Source organism: Diabrotica undecimpunctata, chromosome 6, assembly GCF_040954645.1.
Source record: "Diabrotica undecimpunctata isolate CICGRU chromosome 6, icDiaUnde3, whole genome shotgun sequence".
Lineage (NCBI taxonomy): Eukaryota > Metazoa > Arthropoda > Insecta > Coleoptera > Chrysomelidae > Diabrotica > Diabrotica undecimpunctata.
This window is the reverse complement of record NC_092808.1, coordinates 156,629,761-156,655,141: the sequence shown is the minus strand read 5'-3', so window position 1 is coordinate 156,655,141 and position 25,381 is coordinate 156,629,761. Positions and strand designations below refer to the sequence as shown.

Genomic DNA, 25,381 nt, shown 5'->3' with positions numbered 1-25,381 from the left:
AATTTTATAATAGTCTTCCATCTGAAATTCAATAGGAAACACACTATAGAGCTTTTAAAAAAAAGGTATTTTACCACCTGGTTGACATTGAGCCCTATACTTTGGCGGAGTGCCTGGCATATCCTTCTCCCTGATAAGTATATTTTTAATCTAATATATTTTATTCTGTAATTAATAATGTGACGTTACTTGCTCAATTGTGTTTAAAAATGTATGCAAATAAATTGCCAACCTCCACCAAAACCACGTCACCATCGACAGTTTAAATAAGCCCTCTGTTCTCAGTAGCAGTAAGGTATTGGTTAGTGTTTAGTGTAGTAGTGTCTGGAGTCTCGTCAACATTCTATTGCTGACGATTCGAGCACGGAAAAGTATAGACAGAAAGGTCGCTCATTTGTACAATGAGAATTCGCTCCAGCAAAAATTTGTGCCATAGATCTTGTTTCTCTTTCTTATACACGCAGGAGTCCAAGCACCCGCCCTGTCATAACCGCTTTACTAACAATTAAAAAAGAATATTTTAGAATTAAATAATCCTAATATACTTATCGGGAAATGATAGAACAAGATTTGAAATGTAATTGAATTTTCCGAACGAACCCAAGCTTTTCGCCTTGTCTAAAATGAAGTGTAATATTTAAAGTAAAAACATAATTTAAGAATAATTGACTTCAGTAAAAAATTACGACAGTATTAATAAACTTACTTTTAAATTACTGTAATTTTTTAGGGACCTGGTTTTAAACTGTTACAATTATCCCACTACGAGCGTGCTGTATTGTATGGCAAACCAAAAAGAACTGTAATTTTATTACTTAATCTAGGTTATTTAACAAAGAGCCTACAAACAGCGTATAAAAGTCTTTGAGCTGTAATTACCGAACGTCAAAAAACGTTAACGCAAGCCGTTAAACATTCCGTAGTGTTCCGAAAAATTCCATATTTAAACTTTAGTTTACTATAAAATGCTATTAAAGTCTTAAAAGATTGCTGGAGAAGGTTTATGAAATCACTAAGGAGATCGTTGGAAATTTAATATATTTTTTCATTTATTTGGTGCAAATTCGAAAGTTTATGTTTTTAAAACATTTGCAAAGGTGTCCTTATAAAATGTTTTAATGCCTTTTTGCTTGTGTTATCTTATATACTAAAAAGATAAGCCCTTTTCTTGTCCACCACTTTACTCAAAAACAATATTAGATAATTAAAATATTTTTTCGGAATATTATTAGTCCTACGTATGAGATTGTTAAGATATACTTTTGGTACAAAAATTCACTTCCGGTTTTGAGATGACCGGAAGTTAAAATTTACTTTAAGTTTTAGACCCCACAATGTATATATGGATCGAAAGGTCTCGTCGAGACGAATCTAAATATGTACTTCCGGTTGCGATTCGACACCGAAAGTGACCCGAAACGCGCATAAAATCTGACACCGGATTCGTGATCAGCATGCAAAATTAACTGCTAAATGATATCCATGTCGACATTTGATGAACTAAAATTGCATTCCGGTTTTGAGGTCGACTTCCGGTTTAGTTTTTATTAGTCAAATCAATAGAGAATTCAACGTAGAGTTCAAAAATGTAAGTTCACGAAATTATCATTTATAGTTTTTGAGCTATTGATAAAAATATTTTTACTTCCGGTCATTGTATATATTGTATATTTTTCTCGCAAAATAAAAATTTCATTTAACAAACTCGATGTTGGTCCGCTACTTAAATATAAATAGTCAGTTAACTGACATATTGAAAAAATTGCACAAAAAATAAATACGGTTTCTTTTCTTTTAGGCTTTATTCTTTTATCTTTTCTTTTTCTCTGATCTCTTATTAAGTGTCCTTATTACGAAGTGTCTTTTCTAAGGATTTTTTAATTGTATGGATTTCAATTTATTATTAGCGTCCACCACAAAATCTCCGGAGGAACTCTACCATATGCTTTCTCAAGATCAATGAATAAACTAGTTGAGTTCTTGTTTCATTATTCTTGTATTTCTATTATTCTTATATTTGTTAACACCATTTCCGTACATAAAGGGATTTAAAACTAGATTACATCAACATTAAAGCGTTACATAAAATAGAGAAATGCATTTAGAGACGTACCGAATGAACAAACCGAACACATTCCGTTTGCCGATCGGCTGAGTCTGATAATCATCGTGCTGCTCCTCGCTCCGCCACGTACAAGAAGCTGCAAGTAAGGCCCCGAATCCGGATTTCAGAGCATCCATATATTTATCCAGAATTCGGATGGTATCAGACATACATTTGTGGATGCTTTTAAATCGTATTAGGAGAACAAAAGCGCCAACTCCGCTCGAACGTATCCATTAAGCGGATATCCGGTGTTGCCGCTTCTTCGGGATTTATCGTTCGAACTGCTTCTTTGGGTAAAATTGAATCATAAACGGTAACTGTCTAAATGGGAGGAAAGTTTCAGACTTGAGCGAAATTTTATACGATGTTAAATGTTGAATGTTATTTCAGTTTAATCGTTTGGTAATTGTGCAATTAAACTTACAGAAATGGTCTCAATTTCAAAGAAAATGCCAGTGCTTGCTTACTCCAGTAGTTTATAATAGTTTAAACTTAAAATATCATACTAAATTAAAAGTATAACCAAGTGTATCCGCAGATACACTTGGTTTAGTATAAATTATGAAAGGCATAGCCAGATAAGAATGTAAAAACAGACCCAGGGAAATTTGACCCCAAATATTGGTCCTATTGGTCCAAAATGATTCATTTGGGATCCAAATTAAAGGTACAAATGTCAGCTGTGTACTAAAATAACTTTTAAAAGAGCAGTAAATCTATAACTATAAATTAACCCCTTACTGCATGATTTTTTTATTTTTTACAAAAAAATCTATAATTACAAACTTGAACTCAAGATTACCGTAAAAATATACAAAAACCCTACTTGGTTTTTCTTATTTTTTTTTGTGTGTCATATATATGGAACATTTTATGGAACATTTACACTGCTTTCTGATTATAATAATTGTTCAGTGTAAAAGCCCATTTTAGCTTTGTTTAGCCCATTAATGCCCATTGCCAAAAAAACCACTAAAAATACTTACTTAAATCCTTTAGGAGTTGCTTTTAATGATGATCATAATTATATAAAAAAAAAATTTGTACATTTTTTAAGTTGGGTTTTGAAAAAAAAAAATGGTATACCCAAGCAGGTACACTGGGACAACCAATATAAAATATAATTATATATAACCAGTAGAAATAATGAATGACACAAAACTTAGGTTGGTAAGGGCACTCATTTTTTCCATAGCAAAATATGCATCCGAAACGTGGACCTTAAAGAAAGCGAATAAAAATAAACTGGACGCTTTTGAAATGTGGGTATACCACCGCATATTGAAAATATCCTGGATTGATCATCGCACTAACATATCAATATTAAAACAACTTAAAGTAAAGCATAGATTGCTTAAACAAATACAACAGAGATATTTGCAGTATTTTGGACACATTTGCTAGAAGAACAGGTACGATGGAAAAACTGATAGCCGAGGGTAGAGTTAAAGGAAAACGACCTAGGGGAAGATCTCCAGGCCGTTGGGTAGATCAAACAAAAATACTGATTAACCAAGGGTTACATGAAGCCGAACAACTAGCTCAGGATAGAGAAGGATGGAGAGAAATCGTGCAAAAACTGTAAGGCCTGATGGTTTCACCACATCCCAAAAGGGATTAGGACTGAGAAGAAGAGAAATAATGAACATAAAAATGGATACAGGCCAAGGAAACATTTATTAAAAATACATACATATACATAAAAACACATATTAATTATAAGTGAACTATTTTAAAACATTCTCTCTTCTCAGTGCAAAGAGTTACATTGCATTTTTCACACATCCATTTAACTCTCATGTGGCATTAGCGACATCTTCGAGGGTTCGTGGTTCTTTTAGGTAAATGGCCATCAGTAGTATCCAGTATACTCTTTGGCAGCGAACCAGATGGTTTGATTTGGATCGTCTTTGTATGGCTTTGTTGAAAGCTCTGCAGTAATGGCGGACAATATTTCTTTGAAATAGTAGCAAATCTATTTTGTCATTTTCATTTGTAATCCTACATAGTTTCCACGCATTAACAACTGTCACATTTATAATACGGGTAAAGAGTACCCACCACCATTTTTTTCCATGTATGCCAATTCTGTAATTATTTACCCCTTGATCAAGTAAGTCTACACTTCCCACTGATAAATTGTAGGATTTGAATAACTGAGGTTGTGACTCTGCCACTTTTTCTTTTTGTTTTGCACACCAACGCTTCACTTGTGCAAGGGGCTCTATGGTATCGTAATTAGTACCCAGTTGTTGTGGGACATCATAATTCCAAACCATAATCAAAGTGAGAATTACCAGAAAACTCCGAACCATAGTCATAGCCTCCCAATATAACACTTTGATTGGTATCTAATAAATTTTCTCACCAGTCTTCCAAATCTTGAGTAAGTAACAAACATCTTCTTCTTCTTCCTTTTTATAAACAATTCTGCTTATTCATTGGCGGATTATTACCTCTATGGAAGGTTGTGGAAGTTGAGAAGAATGTTCCGCGTACCATGAACAGATAGGGTGAGAAACGAGGAAGTCTTAAGAAAGGCAAATACTGAGAGAGAACTACTCAATTTGATTAAGGTGTAAAAAATTGGATACCTCGGCCATATTCTGAGAGGATAAAAATACGCAACCCAACAACTAACCATGCAGGAAAGATTGAAGGCAAGAGAGGAGTAGGTCGCAAACAAATATACGGAACATAAAGAACTGCACAGGTATAAATAACAATGGCGATTTTTTGCATGCCGCAATCAAGCCGTATCACATTCATTATCTGGATCTCTCGTCTAATCGAAATACAAACAAAAAAACAAAAAATAAATTAAAACGAAAAAAAATTAAAGTCAAGAAATAAGGGACCAAATTTAAATCGAATTTCATCTGACATGAGTTATTTAATCGCAATTTTTTTTAATATACTTTCCAATATTCATGACTGGGTTATTTAAACATGTTTCTCAATAGTCCACATATACTTTCTTATCACATTCCAGTCTCGGTTTGGAATTTCCTCTTTCAAGGTAAATATTACAAAAGATCAAAGTGTATACCCGAGAGCAGTAAGTCAAAAAAGATATACACAAATTCCGATACATTATCAAGCGCTATCTCCATCGCCATCCGGATCTAAACCGGGCGGCGGCCGTTGAAAAGTAAAAATTCAGTCGTTTTCTGCGAAGTCACGTCCCGATCTCCGCATTCATGGTGTCCTTATCAATTCATCGACTTCGCTCGCTGGATACCAAACACTCGCTGCTCTTCCAACCTATTTTTCTCTTGCAATTCTCAAAGGCGTAACACGTTATTTTTTTTAAAAGGAATCGATAGAGTTTATTTATTTAACAAAAATTGAAAATTTTAAAAGGAATCTAGTCATTTGGCACTGTCTAATGAAAAACTTTTATATGCAGTAAATATTTGCAAATGAGCAAATACATGCAAGCTGTCTGCATCATCTAGACAACAGGTTAAATTGGCATACATTTAAATCAAAGGCAATGACAACCTAGTATTAGCAGGATAATTCTACTAATAGAACGTACAGGCTTGAGAATTAAAGAAAGGTTATTCGCGTTAAAAATAACACCTGGTGAGGTTCAAATATTTATGCTAAGCCAGAGCGTGTACCTAAACGAGTAAACAGCTTTTCGTGCTTCGCTCTGTTATCTTTATAAATCGTAATGCTATCGATAAAACTATTACTACTAAAATAGTATGTATCAAAATATTTATTTACGTTTTTTCGTACAAATAATAATTAGTACATTAAACGCTCGTTAGCGATACATCAAATGGATCACCAATTATTCCTAATTCTACACGATATCTAAAAATACAGATAATAATAATTCAAGCCAAAGTCCCTTATATGTTTCTCCACTGATATCGACTCCTAAGTCGTCTTTTCCAAACAAGAAACAAGCTATAGTAATGCATGCTGCTAAAAATCTTAAACTATTCGATTATGTAAAAGCAGTAGGTGATGCTGTTGGTTCTAAATATACATATTTTGCTTTTAGAATATCCAGTAATCGAATCTGTATATACCTAACACATTCAGTCTCCAAAACTCCAAATTTCTTTAGTAATCCCAGTTGATGGTAATGAAAATAGGATTTTCCTATCGAGAGACAAAATGAAATGCCGTATCTGCGAGCTGATCGGCCAAATTATCTCAAACTGTCCAAAAACTCCCCAAACTAGTATAATAACAATCGACCAATCAACAATACCGAAGACAGAAGTATACATTCAGCAAACAATTAACAAAACACTAAAGACTGCAGTGTGGAACGTACCTAAAACACAACGGAAATAGATCATCCAATTGCACCTCTCACCTACACAAATAAACATGGATACTTTAAAGTTAAAACCAGTTTTACCGATGATAACCCCAAAACTAGTTCTGATAGGATGCCTCCTCCCAAAATAAATACCAAAAAACCAAAGGGTGAGCTCTCCTCCACAAAACTCTCTCACTTAAAACTTTAAAACAGTCCATGAAGAATATGTACGATCAATTCCCCAAAATCTGTTGCAATTTTTTCTGATAACATGATCGCATTTACAAAAAATTCATTCGGTTGTAGTAAACCATACACCGAGGCAGTAAAATTCACAAATAATGTCACAGCACTAATTTTTAATTTATAACTGGTACATTCAATTTTCACAGATGGATTTTTGAAGAACAGAATAAGTCGCTTAACAAAAAAACTTTATAATCAGTTAAATATGACTTACACGAATCCAAAAACTCACTGAGCTCTAATATCTCCAAAGAACCGAACGATGATGAAAACAAGTTTGATGCGTCTGGAACATCCCAACTATCTTAAAAATCGTCTCATTAATATTAACATTATCCATCACTTTATCTTCACGCTAACCCAGTGAAACTGGGATGGTTTTTATCCTCGCCTAGACCATCTGTAACCTCTTATATCTCATCACTTTCCCGATTTCCTTTGTTTACCGGAATGTAATTTATTATTGCTGATAAACCTTTCTTAAAAAAATTTGTTAGGTCAAAACTACGGGTCAGAAACGTGGTCACTTACACAGAACGACCAAGAATTGCTTAAACGTTTCGAGAGAAAAATTCTAAGGAAAATATATGGAGAAGTCCAACAACAGCTAAAGGACTAGTTTCCAAGCCAACTCACCAAACACACACACACACACACACACACACACACACACACACACACACAAGAACAGGGTTTGTGGTGTAGGCGATATAACTTTGAGTTATACAGAAGTTTTTGGGAACCTGACGTTGTAAAATGTATTAAATTAGCACGCCTTCGATGGATAGGACATGTAATTAGGCGAGATGAAGATGCAACGATCAGAAAAATTTTCAACCAAAGAGGACCAGTGGAAAGACCAGGAGTTAAAGCATGGAGAAGAGTTGCCAGAGGTAGGGGCGAATGGAAGATTGTTCTGAAAAAGGCTTTGGCTCATAACAAGCTGTAATGCCACTGATGATGATGAAAAAACTACATTTATAATAGGACAGATAATAGAACAAATGATGGAGCTTAAATATCTAGGCATCACATTATTTAGCTACGGAAAACTATAAACTGAAGTGGAAGATTAAATGAATAGAACAAACACAGCCGCAGGCTGCCAAAATTTAACAATAAATAAAAATATTAAGAAAGAAACGAAAGGCAGAATTTACAAAACAGTCATCAGACTAATAATGACATACGCGGCAGAAACAAGACCTGACACAGAGAAGACAAAAAGGATGTTAGAAACAGCAGAGATGAAAACACTTGAAAAAATTGATGAAAAGACACTATGGGACAGAGTAGCCCAGAGCAAGTACATAAATACGACGTAGATGCAAGGTGGAGAACATCAAGAACTGGGTAAGAAATAGAAGAACAGAATGGAACGATGATATAAGCCGAATGACAATAAATAGAGTGGTAAAGACGGCAACAGACGGTTCCCCAATAGAAAAACAATCAGTAGGAAGACCACGAAAATGATGGAACGACAACTTACTAGAGGCACATTAAAAAACAGACAGAGTCATGTCTATATAAAAAGAAGAAGAAGAAGAAGATATTTATATTAGAACTAGTCGTTTGCAAGTCACGAAACTGTCATCTTTACATCCAAAGATATAAGTATATCACCAAGAGTTTTCTTCAAGTACTAATTTAAAGGCAATAGCAATAACTGTCTGGTGTCCCAATAACATAGTCATTTGTAGTGTATATACTCCTCCTTACTTTAATTTACAGAGCTCCGATTTATACGATCTTATCCAACAACTTTCCGTTTCTTTTATTTTAGTTAGATATGTCAATGCCCACAATACACTATAGGGGTCTGAATTAATTAAATTATGTAAAGAAAAATTTAATAACTAATAAAAAAAATAATACATGTTTAATGATTTTTTCCAGGATTTTCCATAACACTAAAACATTATATAAGGTTAGCTCAAACATAGTAATGTCTTTATTTAGCAACTCATCTTTAAAATTGTCTTAATTTTGATCTCTCACTAGGTTATACTCGTAAAATGATGCTGTAGATTAGAACATAAATAGTATCTTAACCTTCTCTTCCGTACATAAAAAGTTATGTTGCATGGATGGTTCTAATATGAAATTCAATCTACAAATTGGATTGTTTAGTGGACTTGTTAAAAATAGATTTACTTAATAATCAGAATCTCCTCGTAGGAACTCATTTCTATTATCTCCATTTAAGCTTCTTATTAAGAATAAAAAAATATATTTGCCTACATGGTAGATACCTAGAAAAATATATTCAAAAAATATCACGAAATTATCAGAATGTGAAATCAATATTCCATATTTATATAGAAGATTTACTGAATGTTTTGAAAATTTCCTACTACACTCTGGATATTTTGTATGCTTATTATAAGTGTTTTGATATATAATTGAATATATTTTATAATTATTAAAGGGATCTGATAACCTATTTTTTATTTTTGAATCCGATACTACTATTATTCAATCAGTAGCACCATTATCTCTTGAAAAAGGTTAATTAATCCACTCTTTAATTTTCAAGATTATAAAAATATTCAATTTCTAAACTATATAAATAAAAATATGTAAACACCCACTTTTATAATCATTTATTAACAACTATTTACACTATTTTCTCAGAATATAGATCACTGTCGATTTACTTAATAGTAACCTCTTAAAAAAGTCTTTATCATTACAAAATTTAAAATTTATTATTCTGAATCAAATATTCAAATATTCTCGCAATAAGTTTATAAACATTAAACATCATACTGATTATACTCTCCGATTTCATTAAATCTTTGAATATCCATGTCTCTAACCTACACTAAACAACAATATTTAGGTTATATTTTTAATTTCGCGATAACCTACAACATAATAACGAACCACAATAAATACAATTTATTTTGCAAATAACATTTTATTCAGAATTTAATTTGGCAAATAAATATTTTATATTTTATATCAGATAATTTTAATTTATTTTATCTGTCAGTTTATCTGTTCAGATTTTATTCCTAGGTGACGTTAGAATTTTAAATCTAATGTTAGTTTAGATTTAAAGTTTAGAAAACTTTAAATTATTTATTAATTATATTAATATGTAATATTACGAAAGTTGTACGATATATATATTATAAAATAAATAAATTATAAACACGAACACTTCTAAGATCTGAACATTCTCTTGTTTATCCCTTTAAAGAATAAATCGTTCCACGGCCCGAATGCGGGCCTATATTTTATTCGTTCCATGTTACACCGCGTTCCACCGAAGTAACTTCTCCTTTTGAGTTTACACGGCGATCTTCATAAAAAAACATGAGCTGCGTGTACTCTTGTATAATTGAGTTGTTAGCTGAAATATGTATCGATATGGGCGATAACTTTTTAGCGTCTCGATTGGTAGAAAAGGATTTGGTTTGGTTTTAATGTTTTTATCAATATCCAAGGAAGTTACAGTTTAGTCTGGTTGTTAATATGTATTGCAAATATTAGCTACAAAGATGACGAAAAAATTAAATTTTGGAAAACCAACACTAATAAATAAATCATAGTGAAAAATTCTTAATATAAAGGGAAACACATAACCAATGACGGCAATTTAAATGAAGAGATTTAAAACACAAAAAAACAGGGATAACAAGTCATTTTGGCAATTAAATAGCATCTTTCTCTCTCTCTCTTTCTCTCTCTCTCTTTCTCTCTCTCTCTCTCTCTCTCTCTCTCTCTCTCTCTCTCTTTCTCTCTCTTGAAGTTTTTCCATTACTAAGGATCGTGATTTTTTTCAATATTGCAGACATATTGTGGACAGCCTTTTTTTAATCTCGAGTTTGTTTAGAATGAAAACTGTCCAAGGTATGTGCAGCATTCTTCTCCAGCATCACATCTTAAAGGCATAAATTTTTTGGCGCTCACGTCCGCGAACAGTCCAAGTCTCCCGGTATAGAAATATTGAGAATATAAGGGCATTTACCAGTCTCATCTTAATATTTTGAGAGAGAGAGAGAGAGAGAGAGAGAGAGAGAGAGAGAGATAGAGAGATAGAGAGAGAGAGATCTGCCTTTCCAAACTTTAGTTAGAAGACTCATCGGGTAATGTGGTATTTTTCTGTAACATATTTGTCAGTTAAATAGAGTGGAATCTGTCGACCACCATTATTTTTGTCTTAGCTTTACTTGTTTTTAGAACAAAGTACTGAATACTCAATTCTTTGCAGGAGACTTAACATTTCTTGCTCATTTGCTGCTACAAGTGTAATGTCGTCAGCAAATCTTAAATTGGAAATTTTCCCACTAGCCACTGTTACTCTACCGGCCCTTCCATCTAAAGCCATCCTCATTACATGTTCACCATAAATGTTAAATAAGTCAGGTGAGTAGATAGGTAGCCACTTCAGGACACTTTGACCTTTGACCCAATTTTTTGGTGAAGGTGCCATTTTTTAGTGGAGGCTTGATCATGTCACGTTTTATGTCGAATGCCACGTATTATGTCGAATGTCAGGTTTAATGTCGCTCGTCACGTATTATGTCACGTTTCATTTCAAATGTCACATTTTATGTCACACGTCACATATTATGTCACGTTTTATGTCAAATGTTGTGTTTTGTTACGTTTGTCATAAAACCTGATATAATAGGTAATATAATACGTGACGTATCACATAAAACGTAACCTAATACATGATATATCACATAAAATGTGACATCATACGTGAAATCTGAAATAAAACGTGGCGTAATACGTGAGGCGTGACATAATACGTGACCTGACATAACCTGTGACATAATGCGTGACGTGTAACATAAAACATGACATTAGCCATAAAACGTGACATCTGAAAAAACCTTACATAATACGTGATGTGTGACATAAAACGTGACATTTGACATTAAACGTGACATAATACACACCTCCACCAAAAATGGGGTCAAAGGTCAAAGTGTCCTGAAGTGGCTACCTATCTACTCAGGTGACAACGCGCACCCTTGTCTAACACCTCTCTCGGTCATAAATTGATTTTAGAATTAAATAGCCTACTGTGGGATTAAATAATTTCGAGAGAAAATAAACACAGAATCTATAATGGCATTGTCAAAAGCATCCCTCCATTTAGTTTGACTTCACGATGAAATATACCGGCAAATAAATCGTTTGTTAAGGCTAAGTTTCTTAAGCGCTACACGTGTGAAGTGCTAAAAACTATTAATATTCTAGGTTAAGAGATGAACCTAGCGTAACAATACTTTACCCTTAGCCTTACCCTTAATAAGACTGCAATTTAACAAGGCCCTAAGTTCTTGTAACAACTCTCTCAGATCGCATGTAACCGTATGACTCAGTGTCTCCCGTTTTCGGCCAAAGTTAATACCAAAAAAATATAAAGACCGCGTATTAGTAACATAGTTTATAAAGTGCTTAAGTGATAAAAAGTTTGTTATAGAATTTCCTGACAAATGTATATTCTAATAAATGTTATATAATTAGCCTAATAATTCGTTTCTAATATAAAGTTTATTTCTTTTTTTTTTCTTTCTAAGTAAGCCCAAATAGTAATCTTTTATGGATTCATTGTGATCTTTAAGAAGTGCTTTTATCTTTGGATAATCAGTGAGTGTCTTAATATTAATTTTGATACACGCTAAGGCAGATTAAATACAATAATAAATTAATTTCTATTAAATTTAATATGTTTCCATTCTAATGGAATGCCAAAGGGACCTGTCAGTTTCGAACGTTGGCAATCATTCTGGCTATGATGACTTTGTTGAATGCTATACGAAATAGCTGTATTAAGGTCTTTCTACACCATGCTCTCAGGTGAGCAAGCCACGATATTCTTCTTCATCTTGGGGTCTTTTTTTATTTAATTTTACTTTGCAAAATGCATTAGAGTAGCTCATATCTGCCTTGATTTCTCATCATATATCACAAGCACTGCAGCTTACGGCCCTTCACGATATTGACTAAATCCGCGGTTGTGTTCATCCTCCGTAGTACTTCTTCATTGGTGACGTTGTCTGTCCATGGTATATTCAGGATCCTTCTGTATAACCCTAGCTCAAAAGCCTGTTTTTTACCTGTACCTGAGGGTACAGCTTGAACTGGTTCATTACGATTTTGTACCCCTGACCCCAAACGTCCTCATCTAACTTGTCACACAGTTGAGTCACAAGAGGCTAAGAAACATCTACCTCTCCAATTGGGGAGAAAAGAAAAGCGCCCCAACCACACGTATTAGCTTGAAATACATCCAATCTTCTTCTCATTGCGCCACCTCCTTTCGAAGGTTGGCGATCCAAATGGCAATTGTAGTCTTGGAAACTGCTGCGCGAAAGATCTCTGCGGATGAGCGGTCGAACCATCTCCTCAGGTCTTTCAGCCACGTCTGGCGTCTTCTTATTGATCTTTTGCCTTGTACTTTTCCTTCCAGTATAACTTGAAGTAATTCATATCTTTCGCCTTTCAACACATGACCTAAGTATTGCATTTTCCTCTCTTTGATTATTCTTAGTAATTCTTTTTGTTTACACATGCGACAAAGTACCTCAACATTAGTAACTCTTTGTACCCATGGAATCCTCAACATTCGTCTGTATATATACATCTCAAAGGCATCTATTCTTTTTTCATCAAACATGAATAATAAATTTGGACTTATTACTGATGTGATACGCAGTAACGACAATCGCCTTATAAACAATGTGTTCTGGGAAAGGCCAGAGGGAAGAAGGTCGGTAGGACGCCCTAGAAAAAGGTGGAAAGATGCAGTCAAAGAAGATCTAGAGAAAATGGGAGTGCAAAAATGTGAATTACTGGCACAGGACCGACAAACATGGAAGGCAATAGTAAACGCGGCAAAGACTTACAAAGAGTTGTAGTGCCATTGATGATGATGATGATGAGTTATTACTGATAAAGTCCCTTCCTGATATAAAATTCTTTTAACTGTGCCTCTCTTCTAGAGATGTTGGCGACCATATTGAGCCATCTTATTCTATTCACAGCAGCTCGAAATAAATCAGTTGACGTTAGACCAGTCCACTTCCTAAGATTAGCCAGCCAGGATATGCGCCTACGTCCAGGGCCTCTCTTTCCCTTGATCTTGCCTTGTAGAATCAACAAAAGTCTCTCTGGAGAATAGTTACACTACTTGTGTGGTGTATATATGAGACCTTCAACATACTTTTGTAGCACCACATTTTAAATACCTCTAATCGTTTTATGGCACCTTCTGTAACGCTCTAGCTTCCTCCTCTATAGAGAAGGACACTAAAAACCTATTCTTATGCGTGTATTGATACTTAAAGAGAGGTTGCAGATAATCTTCCTAAAGCTGTTAAAAGAGCTTCTGGTTTTTTCAATACGAGCTTTTATTTCGTAGCTGTGATCCCAAGTATCACACTTAATAGTGTAGCCCAAATAGCATGTTATTATAATTAATCATTATTTTTGTCTTCTTGCAATTTAGTTTTAGGTTGTATTTGTATTTGGCTATATAACAATGTTTGTACAACGTTATCCATCATCTATCGAGCCCCTGGTTACTCTCTGCCAGCAACACTGGATGTAAAATTAAGTAATAATAAATATTAAAGTACTCTTATAAAGTATTCAATAGGTAAACTTGCAATCTTTTCATAAAGTTAAGAAAATCATGTTACAAATTTGGTATTAATCGTCTTACATCCAGCACTCCCAAACTTTTTTGCCGTCACGCCATTAAAATTATCCCCAAGATCCCCTCCTTAATCGACCCTTTTTTCACAGCGTTACCCTGTTAATAGCTTACAAAGAACAGTAATACCTTACAAAGTGGCAAACATCCAATTACAGCCGCGTTAAGTACATTCCAAGAGAGCATATATCTTCTATCGTTCGGTGACTTTTCGACTTAGCGGAGATGCTCTGCTCGTCGTACAATTGCACTTATTTAACTTTAATATCCCATACCGACACTCGATCTTCCTTTATAATCCGACGGTGTTGCCAAATATTGATTTTTCGCTGCGACACTTTTGTGTGAGCTGACTTTAAAACTAAGGCTTTCGAGTTTCGTGAAAATAGGGAACAAGAAATTATAATTTTAAGACGACAATGTAAATAAACAACTAGGTAAACTTGCATTTTACGAGAGAGGTTGATTTTAATATACTCCAAAAAATCTGCGAAAAAAGCATCGATTTCATGTAAAACTCTTATACAGGTTTTTAAAGGTTCTAAAAGGTAATATGAGGGATAGCTGATGACAAATCCTTGAAGACAGACCGCTTATTATGCTTTGTTTATTTTAAGCAATCATTAAAAATAAAAAATTTTTTTTATTTAAAAAACACTTATCCCACATCAACCACTCAAGGTTATTAGTAGGATGACAAACTTAATAGTTTTAATAAGATTATGTAGTGGAGAGGCTTGTGCCTCGGCTAAGATTTTTTTAAACAGGTATTACAAATACAATATTGGAAGTTATATTTTTAAAATTTACATTACACCTACCCTACTGGGGTAGGTATAAACTATTGTAGTGTGTAAAGTAAAAATAACAACTGATTACATGAGTTGTTTTTTTTTTTTTTAAAGAAAAAAAATTCCTGAACGCCTACAATTTGCCCAAGGTACAATACGTATTATACCTTGGGCTACCAAATGTTGTACCTTGGGCCACTGGTTAACATAATTACCAACACTTTTATTTTAATAATTAAGACACATTTAAAGTAACATAGGAACAAAATCCGTTTAATATTTGTTTTATTGTGTTTTATTTAGAATAAGGACCATTTTAAGCAAAATGGGTTAACAATAATATAAATCAAATATTTATTATTATTAAACAGAAAAACAAACAATTTAAGTAACGTAAACTTTAGTCAACCAAAGACTTTTCAAAATCCAAGTTAAAAGTATAAATATCCTGTTGACGTTTTGAGGATCCATATTTTTGGGAACTTCCACGACGCTTTCAATGATGTCTTCCTTTTCGATTTCATATGCCTTCATATTAATTAGGCTTTTAAATCAATATTATTTTCTTTAGCTAATTAACCATTATTGTTGGAGTTAAAGATACTATTTTAGCAACATAAAATCGTACGATCCTCTTTCCAATAAGCTTTGTTAGGTAGAATCTACCAGTTTCCAGTGTAAACTCTGTTCGTGTGTCTGGTTTGTTATTTTTAGACATATGTACTTCACAATCTATGTCTGACTTATGCTCAGAAGACGGAACCGAACTATCATCGTAAGAGATGCTTTCAACGTTGTCGTTGTCAGAAGATGATGAATTGTTGAGATCCTTCAATTGGAGAAATTCTGGTTTGGTCTTTTTTATTTTATTGCCTGTTAAATGATGCTTTCTCGGTTGGGTGACCATAATTGTTCTTTTCACAGCTGTGTTCTTCATATGTTTTTTATTCATTCCTTGTGCTCGTTTTCTATTTCATTTTTCTCAGGTGTATCAGTTAAGATTTGACACTTGCCCCTTTTACGACCTTTTTGTATGTTTGTTCTTGGAGGTGCCTTATGTAAAGGGCGGACTACCTCTGGTGACTTATAGGCAGCTTAGGTTCTTCAGTCTCAGCAGTTATTTTATGATTATTAATAGGGGGTCTGAAATAAATATCTTCATTGATTTTAGCAGGATTATCTCTATCAGTGACTAAAGAAATATAGAACTCGTGTTCTTGAAATACATTTTCATTTACTGGCCAGATCTCTGAAACTTTGATTCCAGATTCAATATTTGTGCGATTAAATGCTAGTTTATATGCCTGATCAGAAATTTCAGCGACATCGTAATAGCAATAGGTTTGTTACAAGTAATTAGTTTTGAACAAGAGTTAAGGTGTTTATTAGGACAGCTAAAGAGGTCGATAAATTTATAGAAGCGACATAATTTTCCCATATAGTTCTTTTGCTTTTTTTTATGAAATATCTCATTCCAAATCATCTCCAATTTAGGAGCTTGAAATTTATTAAATGTTACATAAATGGGAAAATGATCATTGTCAACTGATGATTCTAAAGTATTTCATAGGAGATAAGCTATAAGCTATAAGGCGAATCTATGAAGCGGTAAATTAAAAATGGTTTCTGGAGAAGACGATACAACTTCGAACTCTATAGAATATACCTGGAACCAGATATCGTAAAACACATTAGGATAGGACGTCTGAGGTGTGTCGGCCATATAATGCGGATGAAGCAAACCGACTCAGCTAGAAAAACGCTCCGTGATAGACCTATTGGTCAAAGAAGAAGAGGAAGACCCAGAACAAGATTCCTAGATAACATAGATCAAGATATGAGAAATATGGAAATACGTGCTTGGCGGAAGTTGGCGATGGATAGGGACGACTGGAAAAAAATTCTTGGGGAGGCTAGCCCACACAGGGTTGTAAAGCCAAAATGATAATGATGATGATGATAAGCTGATATTGATGGGCTTCTTATTCTTTACGTGCAGTAAAGTTCAGTTGAGCTGCATCCAAACCATTGTCTGAGGTTAAGATTGATCGATTGAGAATTTGATCTACAAGATTTCTAAATTTTTGTAAATCGAGATAGCTGGAATGAGGCAGATATATATTGCAAATGTTAATGTGTTTCTGGTAAGTAATTGTTACAGCTACAGCTTGTATATCTGTTCTAGTGAAGATAGCTACTCCGCCACTGTCTTGGTGTGCGTATCTGTTTTTTAGAAAACATTGATAATTTCGAAGAGGTATATTGGTATTTTTAAAATGGGTCTCTTAAAGGCAAAGTATATAACATATACTCATATAACATATACCTCAATATGAGTGTAAAAAAAGTATTATTTGACTATAAAACGTTTCTTATACGTTTTAGAGAAAAATGGTTCAAGTAAAAGTTATAGATCTTAAAAAGTTTTTTAAATTACGAATTTTATAGAATACATAAACAATTGGCTGAGATAATGGCAAAAAACTCTTATTATTGTATTAATTTATAAATGTTAATACCTTTGATTTTTGAATAATGACATATTTAATATATCTACTTAAAGTTATGCAGTTAATAAGTTATTGAAGTGTAATAATACTCAGCTAGATCGTTCAAATAGGTTTTAATGTGTTTATCCCACAGAGTGATTATATAAACAACTGTACTGGTCCAAACAGTGACTATACAGGTATTTAGTAGATCGTTGTAGCAAAAATTTGTTTTTTTTTCCAAAATTACTTACGTGAACCTTAACAAAAACGAGAACAAACGTACTAAATTTAATCTTATTCATAGTGATACCTACTTAATTTAAATCAAAAGAAACAAAATACCTCCATTTCCACACGAACTTTAAGAAAACCGAGAGGACATGACACTCTGTCAGGATTACCTACAAGAGATTCACTTTTTTATTGTGGCGTTCCAGTAACCTAAGGGCCTTCTGTGAAATAAGAAAATGAAAAACTGTTCGAGTCGGGCTCACACATGTACGGAGAAAACTTCCAGTTATATCTCAAAACGCGAAATGACATGGGATTTATAAAAACATTAATATCTTTCTTTTAAGACACACGTGACGGGCTCTTATCTTTCTCCAAAATGAAATAGATAGAACTTGATTTTCTGAGGTATATATATGAAAATTGTAGTATTTTGCGAGTGTCATCTACTAAAAAAGTTTTTGAACGGAACTAAAGAATTTTAATTTATTTTTACAATAATTCTGCAGCTTTTTTTTGCCTGGTCTTCTTTAAGTTTATAAATTATCAGCGTAATTTTATTTCTATCAAAGTGTCATGGTATTGACTGTTTACATTTCGCCCTGATGCAACTGTTCTGAGTTCTTATTTTCTCAATACATGGAAAAGATACATAAACACACTTATTTAATAATCGGTAAAACTTCAGTTTCCTTCAGTTTCATCCAATTTTGCCAAGAGACGGATATATTTGTAACCAATACACTTTTTAAATGAAACCCAAGAAGGCTTTATACATGCAAAGCACCCGGAGATACCCCAGTATTTTCAGAAATCTCAGATGTTACGTATTATAGTCCTCTATGGAGTAGAAACCTAAGCCCCTGCAGAAGATGCCATTAAACGATTAGAGGCATTTGAAATGTGGTTCTACAAGGCAAGATTAAGGGTAAGAGAGGCCCTGGACGTAAACGTATATCCTAGCTGGCCAATCTTAGGAAGTGGACTGCTCTAATATCAACCGATAAATAGAATAAGATGGGTCAATGTGGTTGCCAACATCTCTAGAAGATAGGCACATTCAGAAGAAAACTTCAGTTTATTTTATTCTTATTCTTAGAACACCTTCATTTCCTGTTTAATTCCACGTCCTCGTTTGTTACTGCGTTTGGCAGAGTTATAAGATTATAATTGTTAAATTATTTATTTATTTCAGATCATCTGTCCATCTCATAGGAGGTCTGCCTCTGGGTCTTTTGTGTTGGTATGGTCTCCAGGTTAAAACTGATCTGTGCCATTTGTTTAGATCGCTCCTAGCTACATGTCCAGCGTATTCCCATTTCAACTTTAATGATTTTTGCACCACATCGGTGACTTTGGTTTTCTGTCTTATCCATGTGTTTGTTTTCTTGTCCTTAAGTGATATACCTAGCATTGCTCTTTCCATCGCGTGTTGAGTGACTCTAAGTATATTGATATTCTTTTTTGTGATTGTCCATGTTTGTGCCGCATAAGTTAATATCGGAATAATGCATGCATCAAAAACTTTAGATCTAAGATGTAATTGAATTTGTTGATTTCTGAGTATATAGTTCAGTTTACCGAATGCTGCCCAAGCTAACTTTCTTCTTCTTTTTATTTCTTCAGTTTGAATTTCCCTATTTAGTATTATTTTTTGTCCTAAGTATATATATTCTTCAACTTTTTCTATAACTTTATCGTCACGGTGTCTTCGGAGTGCATGACTTTTGTTTTGTTTAAATTCATTTTCAGTCCTATTTTAGAAGATTCGGTATGTAGTTCTAAAAGCATGGTTTGTATTTCTTGTAGGTCAGTAGCTATCAGGATTATGTCATCTGCAAATCGTAGATTACTGAGGTAGCGGCCATTGATGTTTATTCCCTTATATTTCCAATTTAGGGTTTTAAAAACGTCCTCCAAAACTAAGGTGAACAGTTTGGGTGATAAAGTATCTCCCTGTTTGACTCCCCTGTTTAATGGTACAGGGTTCGTGTGTTCATTTTCATTTAGGTAGTATGTAGCTGTAGCTTGGTTCATAGTTTCTTTTATTAAGTATATATATTTGCTGTCTATTCTACAATTTTGCATTGCGTTTATTACGGCCGTGTGTTCTATGGTATCGAAAGCTTTTTCGTAGTCTACAAATGCTAGGAAAACTAGAAACTTGTATTCGTTACATTTTTGTATTAATATTTTTGTGGTTAACAGGTGATCGGAAGTTGAATAGCCTTTTCTAAAACCTGCCTGTTCATATGGTTGGTATTCGTCTAATTTCCTTGTTAGTCGAGTAGTTATGACTTTGGTGAGTATTTTAAACAGGTGTTTTTTGGAGATGGACAGATGATCTGAAAAGGACTGCTGGGAAAAATTGGCTACAAGTAGCGTACAATAAAAAACAATGGAAAGGAAGACTTGAAGAGGCTTATGTTCAGATGTGGACGTGAATGGCTAGACGAAGAAGAAAAAGAAGATTTATTTATTTAATAACCAATATATGATGTTACAAAACACAAAGATTATGTAATGACAGAATAAAACATACATTTTTCTTAAATCTACAAAATAGATATGTGATAATTGGTATTCATCATGTTGTAAAAGTTGATACGTTATCAAATTATTAGAATAAATATTACCAATAGTGCGTTCTTATCTAATTGAATAATGAACGTGTTTTTCAATTCAATTTTCCTGGTAGAAAAACAGCATATGCTTTAAATAAAATATCAGCTTATCTAAGCAACCCCAAACCTTAAGCTACCATATTGCCAACCCTTTTAAACTCGATTTGCCAACCCTCGAACCTACCCGTATACCGTACAACATACTAACTTCGTTCGTTTTTCTTCCCTAGGTGCAGAGGAGAGCGTCGGGTCGAAAAAATTCCGGGACTTTTTGCAAGAATGGCCAACACCCGGCACGGGGCCCTATTTCGACACTTCGATAAATTCCAACATCACCGGACTCGTCGGCAAAACGGTCATGCTCCATTGCCGAGTGAAAAACTTGGGGAACCGGACGGTAAGTAACTCTTTTCTATCGATTGGATCGCGGTTTTTTCGTTTATTTCGCTATTTGTCTTCGCTTCTAGAGTTTGACAAGTTCGATTGATCTATCAGTAAGTTCGTAAAAGAAATAATGTTTATACTTATTGGTCATTTGGTAAAAAATTGTTTAAGAATGGTAATTCTTTATTATATTTTGTACAAATACAATTCAAATATAAAAAACTTCAAATATTCAATGATGGTGATTTAAGGTAATCATTACATTTAACTGTTGACATATTTTCTACATAGATTGCAACATTATCAGCATACTGTAAGATTTTTATGTGCTGAGGAAGTCAGCAGTATACAGCATATATAATAGAGGACTTAATTGTTACCTTGTGGTAGTCCCAAAGATGTATACCAGGTGTTAAATTTATCTCTATTTTAATCTATCGTGTACTGATCAATTAATATACAAGTTATTCATGTTTTATGTAACGGTTTCAGATATTCTTATTTACATTTTCGCTTATTATAGGATGCGGATATTAATATTGTCATAAGCCCCTTTTATATCTAAAAACAAAGCACTAACTCTTTTCTTATAGGTAAAGGAACTATAAATTATCAATAAATGGCTGAGACCTTCTTGTGTTGATTTACTTTTTCTAAAACCAAACTAAACTGAGTTTTTGGTAAAAGGTCGTTCTTTTCTAAACAAAATTCGAGACCGTTTTCAATAAGTCTCTCATATACTTTAAGAAAACATAAATCCAGGCCTATTCAATGGTAAGAGTTCCAATTATTCAGTGGTGTTCCTTATTTTTAGATCGGGAGAATAGTAAAAAAGTCTCAATCATCAAGAATATTTATTCAGCGTAACCAAATTTGACTATATAAATTCAGAAACTCAGTCTCACTAATTTTTGAAAGATTAGATAGCACTGAGTAACGAATTTCATCAGCACCTGGTGCTGAATTTAAATTTTTCTTCAACGAAAAGTAAAGTTCAGTGTCAGAAAATGGTTTTATTAAGAAGCGGATTTGTTCTGAATAGTCGTATTGAGCATTTATTGGTAGATCAAGAATTACTACTTCTGCAGATAGTGGAGTAATATTTTGATGGAACTCTTCTATCCACAAAGCTTCCGACAACATTATAGGGACTTTGTTCTTAATTTTTTCTATTTTTTAGTCGATTAACTTTTGTCCATACATCTTTAATAGGGACCAACCTATTTAAGGACCTGACATGATCTCTCTAGCTTTTTCTTTTAGCTTGTTGAGTGATCATCTTGACGTATGCATCATCTTTTTTATACTTAAATAGGTTTTCTTGGTTTGGATTATCTTTGATTATACAAAAACTTTTCCGTGTTCTTCTGGCTGCTTCCTCGCATTTTAAATCCCACCAGTATTTTCCTCTGAAAGTTAAAAAATTCTTAATTTTTTCTATTTTTTAGTCAATTAACTTTTGTCCATACATCTTTAATAGGGACCAACCTATTTAAGGACCTGACATGATCTCTCTAGCTTTTTCTTTTAGCTTGTTGAGTGATCATCTTGACGTATGCATCATCTTTTTTATAATTAAATAGGTTTTATTGGTTTGGATTATCTTTGATTATACAAAAACTTTTCCGTCTTCTTCTGGCTGCTTCCTCGCATTTTAAATCCCACCAGTATTTTCCTCTGGAAGTTGGTTTTTTTTTATTTTAAATTTGGAGATGCAGTAGAATGCAGTTGTATTTATATTGTGCAAAATTTTTTTATATAAGTTTGTATGTTTAGACTGGGAGAAGATATCTTCCGAAGATTGTTCGTATAATTTCCAGTCAGCTTACTTTAAATTCCACTATTGTGAATACAAGTTATTCATATAATAAGTTGGTTGATCCTCTAATTTTACCCTTACAGTATGATCTGAACCAAATAGGTCTTGAAGTGTTTTCTACGTGATGAGATGGCTTAAGTCATTAGCACAAATTGTCAGGTCTAAAAGTTCCTAAAGTAGAATAGATATCATTCTTGTATATCAAATTATTATTGCCTATACAGTTATATAAAAACAAGCTCTCAAACTAATACTACTTAATGCATGGAGTACAAGAAAAAGCACTAGTAGATGCAAAGAAACCAGAAACTGTTAAAATATTAGATAATTTTATTAATTATATAAACGTTTCTGTACCAAATAAAAGGTTAAGAATTGCAAACATTTAGAAAATTGCATACTAAGAAATATTTTAAACTTAATTTAGGGTTCAAGATGACCCATACGCATTTGCTCCACGTTGTTCTTCCTTCAGTACTTGAGATACGTCGATCAATCGTACCAAACGCTTTATCGAAAACCACAAACAAAGCATAAGCTCTCTTATAACTCCTTGCTCTTTGCTTTTTAAGTATACTTGTTAAGTTAAACAGTTGATTTACTGTAAAAGATCTTTTTCTAGGCCTAATAAAGAAAAAATGATCGAGAACCGGCAAGAATCCGGAAGTGGTACTCGATTAAACATTGCGTTAAAAGTAACCAATAACTTTGTTTTGCTATAACACAAAGATTTCTATAAAACTCGGCCAGTATCCTACCGGTGCCGAGTGCTTTATTCTTCTTTGGGCTTGTGAGCGCTACATCTAATTTCGTCATATCAAAACTCCCATTTATACTTTTCTTGCCAATATAAGTCTCCACATAACTTAGTTGGTCAGACTGAAGTGCCCGATTGAGGAGACCCAAAAAGTGAAGACGAAATGTCTCTCGGGAGATTGATGCATATGTTGAACTATTTTTAATTGTAAAAACACCCACAAAAGACCAAAACTTTTTACAGTCACATGCTCTACGTAGGTCCTATGCCACTTTCACGTAATACTCCCTCTTTCTTAGCAAATACATAATCCTGCTCTAATATCTACCTGTTTTCCTAAATATTTTAAGAAAACTCATTACCTACTTTTTCAAATTCCCATATTCTCGAACAATTCATACTTCTCAACTTTTTCTGTAAATCCTTTTCTTATAACTTGTTTGCCTACTCTTCTTAATGATTCTTTACAGTTTCTCGGCAAAACTTTCTGGTCTCATAATGTTCACGTCAAGAAAATTTTTTTTATGTTATTTTGTCCACTTAAGTTTAGATAGTAACGATAAAATGTCCTCATTATGCACCTGCCTTGATCCCTCGCCATCTTAAGCTCCAGGATTATTGGCTAATGATATGAAAAGTATTCGCAACCTACTGAGAAATCCCCCAATTTCTGCACTAATTACCTTAAAATGCCAAGCCAAATATATTCTCCCGTATGATCTCCTAGAGCAATTCAAAACTACCATATCATTTTCTTTACGAAGTCCTCGGATCCTTCTTCCATGAGCATTGCACATTTTGTTCTTAAAAGTTCTTACAGGTTCCAATACATTAAATACTTTCCCCTTTTATCCCCATATCCATACTAGACTCTTTCACTATTCTTCCATTTAAAACTCCAATCATTACAATGAACTTTCCACCTATCTGCTTCGTGATGTCTACAACATCCCTTTCTAATTTCAAAAAATCTCTCTCCCGCTCCGACAAAGCGCTGCCTATTTAATAAAATTAAAGCAGGTTTCATTTTAAAGAAATAATATCCAGTATGGCGATAAATACCTTACCCCAATTCTTCTCCTCCATTTAAATTTTCAGTTTATAATTATTTCCATTTTACCATTTTCTGTGGATCAGTAGATTCTGTGTTTAATAGGCATGATCGTCATGTGTCGTTAGGCTTCCACTATTTTGGCCTAACGGTTTCAGAGCAACATTTTTCACAAAAAAAAAACAGAAATTTCTTTTTACTTTTAATACAAACTTCTAACGTATGTACAATTTAGAAAGGCCGCACCATGCGACCTCACATATCGACTGATCACCAAAATGTTTTTAATTCTTCGTTGATTAAAAATAGAACGCATTTAAATATACATCTTCAAGGTTAGTTTACACTAATAATAGCATAAAATTAATATATAGTCCAGTCGACAAAGATTAAAATTCTAAATATCGTACGAACAAGCCCTGCTTACTTCTGAGGTATTTGGTAATGTAGAGGTTTTTAATCAGTTAATGTTGATATGCAGCAATATTCTACTAGCATGCGTTATTAGTGAAAGTGTGAGGTATGTTTCACATCTTGTAGTAGTTCCTTTTTTGAGTAGCGGGATATTAATTGAGGTACACCAATCAGATGGCCATTTTCCTGAATTACAAACAGCCACACAGATAGAATGGATGGTATGTAATCCTTTGTTACCTAGCAACTGTAGTATTTCACCTGGTATTGAATCAAAGCCTGGGGATTTATTTCTCTTTAGCGATTTAATTGCATCTTTGACGTCAGCGAGTAAGACAGTAGGTTCTCTAGGGTAGTCAGAGAGCCACTAATTTTCTTCTGGTACATCTTTATTTTTATATAGTTCGCCATAGTAGTTTCGCCATGTTTCCAATATTTCGTCAGTATTGGTCTTTACATTACCTTCCTTATCTACTACAGACCACGTTTGAGATCT

The 25,381-nt window shown here is 33.6% G+C and overlaps 1 protein-coding gene across 1 annotated transcript in view; it reads left to right on the top strand.

Annotated features, from left to right (window-relative positions):
• dpr8 (defective proboscis extension response 8) overlaps positions 1–25,381 on the top strand; it is an 827,401-nt gene that overhangs the window by 458,935 nt on the left and 343,085 nt on the right. Inside the window, exon 2 of the mRNA XM_072535913.1 lies at positions 20,691–20,857. Coding sequence (XP_072392014.1) covers positions 20,691–20,857 — 167 coding nt within the window. The remainder of the gene's footprint in view (positions 1–20,690; positions 20,858–25,381) is intronic.